This window comes from Mirounga angustirostris, unplaced genomic scaffold, assembly GCF_029215605.1.
Source record: "Mirounga angustirostris isolate CCGP_5_RB_7025 unplaced genomic scaffold, mMirAng1.0.hap1 SCAF_9, whole genome shotgun sequence".
Lineage (NCBI taxonomy): Eukaryota > Metazoa > Chordata > Mammalia > Carnivora > Phocidae > Mirounga > Mirounga angustirostris.
In genome coordinates, this window is record NW_026991717.1 from 42,137,570 (window position 1) to 42,150,285 (window position 12,716).

Below are 12,716 nucleotides of genomic sequence, written 5' to 3' on the forward strand. Positions count from 1 at the left end.
GGGTAGTCCAAAGTAAATGCATGATTATTTAATTTCCACATGAACTACAGTATCTTTGGAGCATCAGATCTAGTGACACTTAGTTACCTCAAAACTAAAAATATTCTTAGGCAACATGTCCTCAGAACTCTATGCATATCCCTCTCAGAGTATCAGTGAAAATAAGGTAAGAAAAGACCAATTCCATATTACAGTGTCAAGTTATTCCTTCATAATTCTGTTAAGTAAAGAGGTTGAATCACAAGCACTATACACATACACACACACACAACTTAGCAACAAGCCTAACAGTTAGCTTTCAGTTTTAACCTATATAAAGAAAGCATTCAGCTTTTTAAAATATAAGTCATTAAATATTATCCTCAGCAATTCTCAAAATGGCAGAATTCACTAGATCCACACTAATACGGTAGCCACTTACTACATGTGGATATAAAAGTTAAATTAACTAAACTTACATAAAATTAAAAACTCAGTTCCTCAGCCATTGCTAGCCACTTTTCAACTGCTCTGCATAAGACTAGGGGCTACCATATAGGACAGTGCAGATTATACAACACTTTCTTCACTTCAGGAAGTTCTTTTACACAGTGCACTTCTAGAGGATATGCAGAAGAGTCTAAAGTTAAGTAAAACACAAATATAATCACAGCTTTGAAACTGTGGTTTCCACTACAGACTAAAGCCCAAATTTGAAGAACAGAAAAATGAACCCAAGTAATGTTTTTCAACACAGGAGCAGGACTGCAAAGCAGACTTTTCAGTGGGACCAAGCGGAAGTATAGACAAGGAACTCTGACATCTTTTACCTGATGAAGTGGTCAATGGAAATAAAAGATCTGATAACTGCATAAATGCATGTACATTCTTGAATACCCTCTTTTCCCTTTGACTTAGTTCTGATACATTTATTTGGGATTGAGATGTAGTCTTTTCTTAGAGAAAACTGTAAGTGGCAGAAAAAATATTCTGGTAGCTACCCACTTCTCTGACAAAAAAATCAAGTCAATTAAGATCTTCACTATGACATCACCACACTAAAGAGTGACATTACATAATTATTGTGGGAATCTCCTACTTGTTAATTATGACAATTTCAGACAAAAATATTTTGGGTCTGTGTATCTGTACCTCTGTCTCTAATCCTAGATAGGGCTCCTGCTGCTCTATTTCAGATTACAAGAAGGGAAGAAGCACTTTGAAAAAGAGAGGAGCCAAAAGATAACAAGCCAAAAAAGTACTTTAATTCAAAGTGTTTCAACGAGTGTAGATTTTCAAGAAATCCATCCTCTTCCCTTATCAGCTTTGTAATCTATTGTCACCAAGACATGCATAAGACTTTGGTTAACGAAAACTATACAAGTGTTTTATTCAAAGCACTTAGGCTATTTCCTCTCAATATATGATTTAAAAATATTCTATTGCCTTTAAGTTTGCTAAGGGACTCCTCCTTTTGGTATGTTCTCACAATAGTTTTTAAGGTCAACTGTCAAAATAAATTAGATGGCACCTGACGATCAGGGGTGATTTATACAAATTTCACTAGAGTCAGCAGTCATTCCAGGGCCATGCTTCTATCCACTGCATCACTATTTGGATTTCTGTTTATTGCTTCAACTTTGGGTTCAGTGAATTTTATCTGAATAACCTATCTGGCTATAGCAAAAAAATTCTATTCACATCAGTTGTGAATAGAATTTCTTTATGATGACAAATTTCTTTATGATGACATAATTTCTTTCTGATGACATAATTACTTTCTGATGACAAAGCATTTCACAATCTATTGTAATTTCAAGTGACACATACAGCCCCTAACAAAAGAGGAAAAGACGAAACTAGGATCTTGTGCTATCCTACAGAAGCAGTGGACAGTAATATAATAAAACCTAATTTCCCTTAAAAATAATGCATAAATTTTAGTGCTTCTGAGACCTCATAAAACATGCCTGACAAGGATTTTCTAAAATCATAAGTAACTCTATAATGATTTTCTATCGTTTTATGCCCTTTCCTTACACCTCCAAAATTTCCCTTGCAAATCAACTGACTAGAGCTTATAAATTGGTGGGTAATAACTTAAAAAAAAAAAAAAGGCTCTTGGACTCTTGGCTATGATTTATGATAAATATTAAATGAAATAAATGCTAAGCTATGACCATTAACTATGGGCACAGTTTCAGATATCCAAAGTTTACTTTATTAACACATCAATCACACTAAAATCATGACGAAGTTATGGAACTCAATAACAAAACTCCCACTCAAAAATTTGCAAAGACCCCTCAACCCTATTCTATACCCTTCCTTTCCCAAGGCCTATTACTTACTTTTCCAAGTTCTGTAAGTGTTCTCTGACTTTCTGTACCAGTCCCAGCTTGGTGTCATTAACCACAAAATCATCACAGCGATAACTGCAAGAAAAATATTAATCAATGTGTGCAAAGAGCTTGAGGAAACCACATAATGAAATCACTAAAAGGCCTGGCTGCTGCCAAGATGATCACTTGGCTCTGCAGGCAGTTACTGTCGGTGGTAAGTTTAAAGAGGACTTGGAATCCACAATGGAATGTCTTTTAAGAGCCTTTTTAAAAAGCCACGTAGGCAATGAACACTAGCTTCTTTTCACATTTTTACTCAAAAGCTCTTCAATTCCTCCTTCAAAAACAAAATAAGCTGCTACATGTGTTACATTCTTTTTAGTGGTGCATAATACATGGAAAATAAAAAGCACCAAGTCAATTCACCAAGCATTAAGCCCAAAGCTGTCAGGTAATGCGTCCCAACTCAAAATAATAAGGAATTTGGGGGGAGAAGAGATTTATTTTTTTTTTTATTAACATATAATGTATTATTTGTTTCAGGGGTATAGGTCTGTGATTCCTCAGTCTTACACAATTCACAGCGCTCACCATAGCACATACCCTCCCCAATGTCCATCACCCAACCACCCCATCCCTCCCACCCCCTACCACTCAAGCAACCCTCAGTTTGTTTCCTGAGATTAAGAGTCTCTTATGGTTTGTCTCCCTCTCTGGTTTCATCTTGTTTCATTTTTCCCTCCCTTCCCCTATGATCCTCTGTCTTGTTTCTCAAATTCCTCGTATCAGTGAGATCATATAATTGTCTTTCTGGGAGAAGAAATTTAAATGAAGAGCAGGGAAAAGGTAATTAACCTACAGGGACAGTTAAATTTAAAGAAAAAAAAAACTAAAAATAAAGCTATACATTTAAAACAATTTAATTAAAATAAATTGAATTCAGATGGTTGAGAAGAACAATCATTCAGAGGTGCTAGAAAACTAAAGTATAAAACAGTGGCTACATCTTTTAGGAAACTGATAATTGCTTTGAAGAAAGATATTTTAAGGTGTTCTTTAAAACTGATATTGTGTGTGTGTGTGTGTGTGTATTTTAGCAAGTCAATAAGCAAATAAAGGAACTCACGTAATAAACTTCACCTTCTACATTAGCATTCAATTTTTTCCTGGAATAAGGCCAATTTTAACAAAAACAACTTACAAGCTAGTACCAATATATTCTTTTGAATAGCGGCTTTGTATAAAACCACTTATTATAACTACCAAAGAATAATGACAGTAATGCTGCCACTCAGCAAATAAAACTTTGAATGCAGAGCAATTAGTAAAAATTAGGTCATCTCTAGCAGAATCCAAAAAACATTAGAAGAAAATGGGGGAAAGTAATGGGGGGAAAAAAAAGATTACACAGAGAAGCATGTATCCTAAGGTCTTTTATTTACAGAAGTTAAAATTTCAAGTGAATGCTTTTGAAAACTTTAACTAAAACAGTAATATTTATGTAATCAGTTAATGCCCCTCCCCCATTAGCTGAGTACCTATGCTATCAATCAAGAGTCTCTAAAGTATTCTCCAAGTTTCCTGACATTTTCACAAATAGCAAAAGCTACCTTTTACGTCCTGGACTGTTTCTCTATCATCAAAGTACCAGCAATGGCAGGAGAAAATTCTTTATCAGTTTTATGATAAATATGTAAAATATTAAATTAGTGAAAAGGTTTAATTCCTTGCTTCTTCTCAGCATAATGCTAAGAGAGTAAGGTCTACTCTGTAAATTTAGACTTAAGGCACCTGGTTCCTCTAAGAAGCTTAAGCATTCACTGATTATGCTGCTACTCTAATTCCTCCTAACATTTTCATTTTATGTTTGCATATATTTATGCATGTATTACAGATAAAACAAGACTCAGTATTCAAAACAAAAACAAGGCTAAATGCTAGTGTTCATCTGGGGAATGAAGTCTAAGAGCAAATTTATCTCACCTTTCATCTATTTACAGTATGCCATAATCTCTAATTGAAAAGTGAATCCCTGAACCTCCATAAAAAAGTTGTTGCTTTGTTTAAACAAATTGTTTCCAGTTAAATTAAATAACTGGTTTTTTTCTTATTAAAGTAATTCTTTTTGGAGCACCTGGGTGGCTCAGTTGGTTAAGCGTCTGACTCCTGATTTCAGTTTAGGTCACGATCTGAGGGTTGTGAGATCGAGCCCCTCCTCGGGCTCTGAGCTGGGCGTGAAGCCTGCTTGAGATTCTCTCCCTCTCCCTCTGCCCCGCCCCGCTGCTCTAAAAAAAATTTTTTTTAAATAAATAAATAAAGTAATTCTTTTTGGTGTGATATGGATTGAGCCTAGGATATAAAACATTTGTTAAAGTAACATTTTTCATAATATTGAATATAGATTTATTTATGGTTTTGCTCCATTCTAAACTAATCTGGCTTGACTGGATCTAGTTGCTTCATCTCTCTGAACTTACATCATTAAATAAGTTGCTCTAGATTCTAGAGCTGTGCTAATGTGGCTGATGCCACTTAAGAATTGAATTTTAATTTTTAAAAAATTCTAATTGATACAAAATTTCACTTAACAACTAAAGCAGTAAAAAATAATTTTCCACTAAACACAGTTTTATGGTTTTGGCAAAACTATACTTCACTTTTATTATTACATCACCTAAGATGTATTGCAGTGCACATGATGGGTGCATGTGTCATTTCTAGTATTACATAAGCATATCACCAATCTAGTTTATGTCAACAGATGGTTATTTTTCTATGCAACAATGTAGCACTACCATGTGTTTATCTGAATATTTTATGCAGACAGCAGAGTTACAGTGATAACTATGTAAATAGTAATCGGTAGTTAAGCTGCAACGCTTATTTTAATTATAATGCAAATTATTTTTCTGGCTTAAAAATTAAGAATGAGGGGCACCTGGGTGGCTCATTCGTTAAGCGTCTGCCTTCGGCTCAGGTCATGATCCCAGGGTCCTGGGATCGAGCCCTGCATCGGGCTCCCTGCTCTGCAGGAAGCCTGCTTCTCCCTCTCCCACTCCCCCTTTTTGTGTTCCCTCTCTCGCTGTGTCTCTCTGTCAAATAAATAAATAAAACCTTTAAAAAAAAATTAAGAATGAAAAAACTTTTAACTTTCAAATGAAGGCACACTAATGGGGCAGTATCAAGTGGAGAAGGTATGTCACAAATTTTACAAAGGATGGCAATACAATTTGCTATAGCAGAGAAAAATGAGTAAGTTGTATAAAAGAAGTTTTAAGGCGTGCCTGGGTGGCTCAGTTGGTTAAGTGTCTGCCTTCAGCTCCAGTCATGATCTCAAGGTCCTGGGATCTAGCCCCACATCAGGCTCCCTGCTCAGCGGGGAGTCTGCTTCTCCCTCTTCCCCTCCCCCGGGCTTGTGCACGCGCTCTCTCTCTGTGTGTCAAATAAATGAATAAATTAAAAAATAAATAAATAAAAGAAGTTTTAAGATAATACCAAGAGTCATCTTCAGCAAATGCATATTCATTTAATAAGAAGTTGCCTCTCAACAGTCAAAAAATAAAGCAGCTAATGAAATTAAACATATAACAAAAAAAAATGTCTGTGATTATTAAATAGGATCTGAGCTTATAATTTTGGCCAGCCATAAAATGGCTGGGATTCTTGCTCAACAAAGAGAACCATTTTTAGATGGAAAGATAAAAAATTTAATTATCATTTCAGTTAAGGGAATTAGGTTTTAAAATTTGAGGAAACAATTAAAACAAAACGTGAAATATCTTAAATTGACCCACCAAGTGAGTGCCAGTAAATAAAAGACTTTTCTAACAATATTAAAGATCAATCTATTCAACATTTGAAAAATTGCAAGTACTTTTATTTTTAGCTTTAAATGAGCTTCACAAGAGATACTGACTAACATTCTGGGTATGTTTTGTCTCAAACAACTTATAAATTTACAAAGAAATGTCTTCATCTAATCAATCTCAAGTTGTAGATACTATATTTTTTAATCTTTTACATCTGTCACTTTCAGCTAGATAGGAAAAAGTTTCTGTCAAGACAGACAATGGGGGAGCCTGGGTGGATCAGTCAGTTAAGTGTCTGCCTTCAGTTAAGCATCTGCCTATGGCTCAGGTCATGGTCCCAGGGTCCTGGGACTGCGCCTTGCATCAGGCTCCCTGCTCAGCGGAAAGCCTGCTTCTTCCTCTCCCCTACTTGTGCGTGCTCTCTCTCTCAAATAAATAAAATCCTAAAAAAAAAAAAAAAGACAATGGGCCAGCTATGTGAGATCCAAAATCTGGATTTACTATATTTCCCTTATTATTATATTTATTTCACTGTGTGATACATATCGAAAATATCTGTGTTCTGAAATGGACTGTATCATGGATGCAGTTATTAAAATTGTTCAGTATATATGTACAAATGCTATGAATCATCACCAGTTTATGAAACTGTTATAAAAAAAATAGAAGATAATGAATTTAATGACCATAATAATTCATGATAATGAATTAAATAATCTTTCATATTGTTAGAAAAGTTCTTTGCCAATGTTCACTGCTTCAGTTTGAGTCATGAAAGAGTTTACAAAGATTTACTCTACTATTTCTTCTAATTCAAAAAAAAAATTTTTTTTAAAGACTTATTTTAGAGAGAGAGACAACACACGTGTGCATGGGGGTAGGGGGAGAGGAAGAAAGAAAATCCTTGAGCAGACTCCCCACTGAGCGTGGAGCCTGACATGGGGCTGGATCCCAGGACCCTGAGATCATGACCTGAGCCAAAATCATGAGCCAAAATCAAGAGTCGGCTGCTCAACCAACTGAGCCACCCAGGCACCCCTCTTTTTTTTTCTTTTTTTTAAAGATTTCATTTTTAAGTAATCTCTACATCCAACGTGGGGCTCAAAACTCACGACCCCAAGATCAAGAGTTGCACACTCTACTGAATGCACCAGCCAGGTACCCCTCTAATTCAAGATTTTCTTGAAATGAAGGGGCGCCTGGGTGGCTCAGTCGTTAAGCGTCTGCCTTTGGCTCAGGTCATGATCCCGGGGTCCTGGGATCGAGCCCCGCATCGGGCTCCCTGCTCGGCGGGAAGCCTGCTTCTCCCTCTCCCACTCCCCCTGCTTGTGTTCCCTCTCTCGCTGTGTCTCTCTCTGTCAAATAAATAAATAAAATCTTTAAAAATAAAATAAAATAATAAAATCTGTGAGAAAATTGAAGGGCATGTTGTTGATATGGATACATTTAAGAGTCGATTTTCAGTTTACATAGTGCCCCTTTGATTTCAATGTTGGTAATACTGAATTGTTACAAGAGTTAGTAGATTTACTTAGATGTAGTTTTGAAACTGATATGCTTTTGTTTCAGAGTCAAATCAGTTGTTCTAAAAAGATGAGTCAGGGCGCCTGGGTGGCTCAGTTGGTTAAGCGACTGCCTTTGGCTCGGGTCATGATCCTGGAGTCCCGGGATTGAGTCCCAGATCGAGCTCCCTGCTCAGCAGGGAGTCTGCTTCTCCCTCTGATCCTCCCCCATCTCGTGCTCTCTCTCTCTGTCTCATTCTTTCTTTCAAATAAATAAATGGAATCTTAAAAAAAAAAAAAAGAGTCAGTTTTATCAATACAGATGCAAATATTAAAGCAAAATGGTTTTTCTGTACTTCATTCATTGGAAAACTTTTTTTTTTTTTTAAAGATTTTATTTATTTATTTGAGACAGAGAGAATGAGAGAGACAGAGAGCACATGAGAGGGGGGAGGGTCAGAGGGAGAAGCAGGCTCCCTGCCGAGCAGGGAGCCCGATGCGGGACTCGATCCTGGGACTCCAGGATCATGACCTGAGCCGAAGGCAGTCACTTAACCAACTGAGCCACCCAGGCGCCCTCATTGGAAAACTTCTAATAGTTCTTAGAATCTACTTTTTTTTTTTTAAAGATTTTATTTATTTATTTGACAGAGAGAGAGAGAGAGAGCAGGCACACAAGCAGGAGGAGTGGGAGAGGGAGAAGCAGGCTTCCCGAGGAGCAGGGAACCTGATGCGGGGCCCGATCCCAGGACACTGGGATCATGACCTGAGCCGAAGGCAGGCGCTTAACGACTGAGCCACCCAGGCGCCCCATAGAATCTACTTTTTTAACTGCAATTTTTATGAATCTAAATAGAAGTCAAGCATTTCCTTTTTTTCCCCCCAAGCTTTCTGATTTTTTTTTATTACTCAAAAAAGCTTCATTTTTTTTATTTAGCTTTCTGACTCTGTGCTTGGGCCTTCAACACTTTCACAACGATTTTCTGCTCTTCAATAAGGAAAGCATGCTTGATCCTGTCATGAACACACTTAGCACACATGGAACACCATAGGCCCTGCTAATGTGTTTTTTCATTTTGGACAACCTCATAAGGACTTTAGGTCTCACAGCATGAACTCCTCGAAGTCGGCCTAGGCACACGCCACATGCAGATTTTGGTGCTTTCCCAACCTTCTTGGTATAAAGGTAAACGATTCTATTACCAGGGGTTCGGGACAGCCTAGTTTTGTTAGAGGCTGTATTGTAGGACAGCCTACGACGGTAGGTCAAACGCTGGACCATTCTGAATGCCTATGGACGCCGTCCTCAGAAGAGCAAGTCAAGCATTTCTAATGAAAGTTTAGTATCTGAATGGAGATGTGCTGTAAGTGTAAAATATACACTGGATTTGGAAAGTTTTATGTAAAAAAAAAAAGAACACAAACTATCTCTAATAATTTTACGTTGATTACATGTTGACATGATAGTATTTGAATAGATGGGTTAAACAAAATATACAATTAAAATTAATTCACCTGTTTCTTTTTGCCTTTTTAATGTGACTATTAGAAAATTTAAAATTACATATATGACATATTATTTCTGTTGGATAGCACTGGCAATCTAAAGGGTATCTAGGACATTACCTGCTCTAATATTCTACAATAACCCAATATCATAAAGGGGTAACAAATTTAACTTTACTGAGCTATAAGAAATCAATTTTGTTTTGTCTGGGTTAGTTTTCACCGATTTAAAAAAATTTGTTAATATTTTCACAACTGTCCTTATTTCTCAAGAGCCAATTTTAGGTTCTCTTACAGTCACTAAGAAGGACACTTATTTCTAAGATTATAACTTCTATACTCTGAATTTACCACACTATGCAAGTATTATTTGATGATGATGACGTTAAAGGAAAGCACCTACTTCTATGGGCCAAAACTTCTAAGAGTGCCTAGCATGTGGTAGAGATCAATAAATGTTAGTTTCCTTCCTTTGTGTAACGAAGAGCTGCCTCACAGCATGGGCTTCTCTAGCTGCCCACAACACCTTTTGATTTCTTCTTCCTCCCAGGCCAAGAGGTCAAAAGAAAATCAGTAAGAAAAGTCGAATATAAATGAGAATTTAAATGTTGTCTAGCTGCCTTAGTTTTAGCTGAGACACTGCTTTCAAATTGGAAACTATCCCACTAATACTGGTATTAAAAACTCCCAAGGTAAACAGAAGGATTTAAAGTAAACAAGTTCTAAAAATCTCTCCCTGGTTTACAACTGTGTTGAAGCCAATCAGTCAGAATTATACTCACCTCTAATACCTGAAAAAAAAAAAAAATACAGTCACTCTTTCCCTTCAAGAAGATTTCCAAAGCTTGTAGATTAGTCCTCTGAAACTTGGAATGCATTTCCCATTTTGAAATAAATGTTATAAAATATGGTTAAATGTTGTAAGGTGAAAATACACCTGGTTCCCAAAATGTAGTTGAAGTAATATTATAAAGAGTTGTATTCCTCTTTGACTTCTTTCTATACTGCTGTCACTGAGAAATTGTGATAGGAGGAAGCTGGTCAGAGTTCAGATAACCTGATTAGTACTTCACTAGGAGAGGCGGTCCAGGGTTTAGCATCTCATTCACATAGGACTTCATGTGTCGAACAAACAAAAGTCAAGAATTACGTATATTATACAACAAATTTTTAGGCTATTAAATTTACACTTAAGAAAGTTTTTGTTTAGGGGGCGCCTGGGTGGCTCAGTCGTTAAGCGCCTGCCTTCGGCTCAGGTCGTGATCCCGGGGTCCTGGGATCGAGCCCCACATCGGGCTCCTGGCTTGGCCGGGAGTCTGCTTCTCCCTCTCCCTCTGCCTCTCCCACTGCTCATGCTCTCTCTCTCTCTCTCTCTTTGTATCTCTGTGTCTCAAATGAATAAATAAAAAAAAAATCTTTAAAAAAAGAAAGTTTTTGTTTAGGGGTGCCTGGGTGGCTCAGTCGGTTAAGCGTCTGCCTTCCGCTCGGGTCATGATCCCAGGGTCCTGGGATCAAGCCCGCATTGGGCTCCCTGTTCGGCGGGGTGTCTGCTTCTCCCTCTGCCCCTCCCCCTGCTTGTGTTCTCTCTCTCTGTCAAATAAACAAACAAAATCTTTAAAAAAAAAAAAAAAAAAGAAAGTTTTTGTTTAGTGATTTTAGATGATTCTTCAAGTAAAGATAACCTCTACTTCTAAAAGGCTACTTGTCAGAAAAGGAAAAGGTTCACTTTTGTATTTAGAAAAAACAAAGAATTGTTTAAGAAAATCTAAGTAATTTGAACATTAAAGACAAAAAATAACACTTGAAATCATATTAGTGATGTCAGACAAAGAAATAGGATATAAAAAGCAAGGTAGGAAGGGAACTGGTATCTTTCTTTACTTTTAAAACCTTGAAACAAACCACACTATCATCTTGGCTATGTGAAGATTAGTCTTAAATCCAAATTCCTTGAGCCAAAAATGATCTTAGTTTTAAATTACTTTAAGCCAATAGTTAATAAAGAAATTAAGCATACAGGGAGCCTGGGTGGCTCAGTTGGTTGAGCGACTGCCTTCGGCTCAGGTCATGATCCTGGAGTCCCTGGATGAGTCCCGCATCAGGCTCCCTGCTCAGCAGGGGGTCTGCTTCTCCCTCTGACCCTTCCCCCTCTCATGTGCTCTCTCTCATTCTCTCTCTCTCAAATAAATAAATAAAATGTTTAAAAAAAGAAAGAAAGAAATTAAGCATACAGTATGGAATTTACATGTACACTGATGTTAAGAAAAAAAATTAATTTTACTACCTTGCACTAAAAGAACATACCTCAAGTAGCAGGTAAATTTTTGTAAGAAACAAGTTATTTACATTACTATATAATTAGGGAGGTAAAAAATGGATAAAATCACAGCTTTATTTCACATTCTGCTTACTCTAAAAAAGAACAAAATAAAATTGTCCAATTTCTTGATTACATTGATTCTTTATGTGTATACTTTCAGGTTTTAATTTATTTCTAATTTCTCACATCTAATCATGTCTAATCCTTTCTACTTTTCTGTCTATAATTTCCCCCAAATGCATCTTTTTTCTCCTCCATTTCAACTAGCATTCTATTCCATACTTCGGTTATTTCCTTTGGTGTGATCTCCCTCACTCTACCCCCTTATACAGTGATTTTCAAATCCACAGATATGTATAGCCAAATTAAGGTATAGTATTTGATGGTCCCACAATGTTAGCCTTACTTATATTTTCTTCTCTCTCACCTTTGCCTCCCAATCTTCTCTTTCACTTCTGTATTACCTGCTTTATATATAGATTTAAGCTTTCATCTGGAGTGGTGATCTCAGGGTGGTGAGATCAAGCCTGGCATAGGGCTCCACCCTCTGGATGGAGTAGGCTTGGGATTCTCTCCCTCTCCCTCTGCTCCTCCCCCTGCTCAAGCTTGTGTGCCTGCGTGCATGCACACTCTCTCTCTCCCTCAAATAAATAAAATCTTAAAAAAAATTCCTCACTTGGTCATCCCCAACTGTGTTTTTTTTTTTTTTTAAGATATTATTTATTTATTTATTTGACAGAGAGAGAGAACAAGTAGGCAGAGTGGCAGGCAGAGGGAGAGGGAGAAGCAGGCTCTCCGCTGAGCAGGGAGCCCGATGCGGGGCTCGATCCCAGGACCCTGGGATCATGACCTGAGCTGAAGGCAGCTGCTTAACCAACTGAGCCACCCAGGTGCCCCCCAACTGTGCTTTCTTTCCCATTCCCCAAAAATGAAAATTTACAGCATGACTTAATCATTTTCTTATCCTAAAATTTAATGTGGGTTTATTTTTTTTTTAATTATAACTTTAGAAACACTTCTTTCCTATTTTTTTCCCTGCACTATATATGCCCCCTCTAATTCTAAAATGCAAAACACTAGTCTATTAAGGAGAAATCTTCAAATTAGTTTCATGAGGCATCTAATCAGGTTAAAAAGTGAAACAACAAAACTGAGCATCCACCACCCCCAACATATTTATACATGTTTCTATATAAAATTTCATATATAAGTACATCTAAATTAATGTGTATAGTATAAAAAAAGAAACATCTTAAAA

At 36.9% G+C, this 12,716-nt stretch overlaps 1 protein-coding gene and 1 pseudogene across 6 annotated transcripts in view; both read right to left on the reverse strand.

The window, feature by feature from the left end:
• USP3 (ubiquitin specific peptidase 3) overlaps window positions 1-12,716 on the reverse strand; it is a 108,555-nt gene that overhangs the window by 52,360 nt on the left and 43,479 nt on the right. For all 5 annotated transcript variants that reach the window (XM_064570338.1, XM_045899903.3, XM_064570340.1 and 2 more), the window contains exon 4: window positions 2,331-2,414. In XM_064570338.1, coding sequence (XP_064426408.1) covers window positions 2,331-2,414 — 84 coding nt within the window. The remainder of the gene's footprint in view (window positions 1-2,330; window positions 2,415-12,716) is intronic.
• On the reverse strand, window positions 8,518-10,479 carry LOC123861121 (large ribosomal subunit protein eL34-like; annotated as a pseudogene). The gene has a single exon (XR_006794961.3). The product of XR_006794961.3 is annotated as a large ribosomal subunit protein eL34-like (transcript).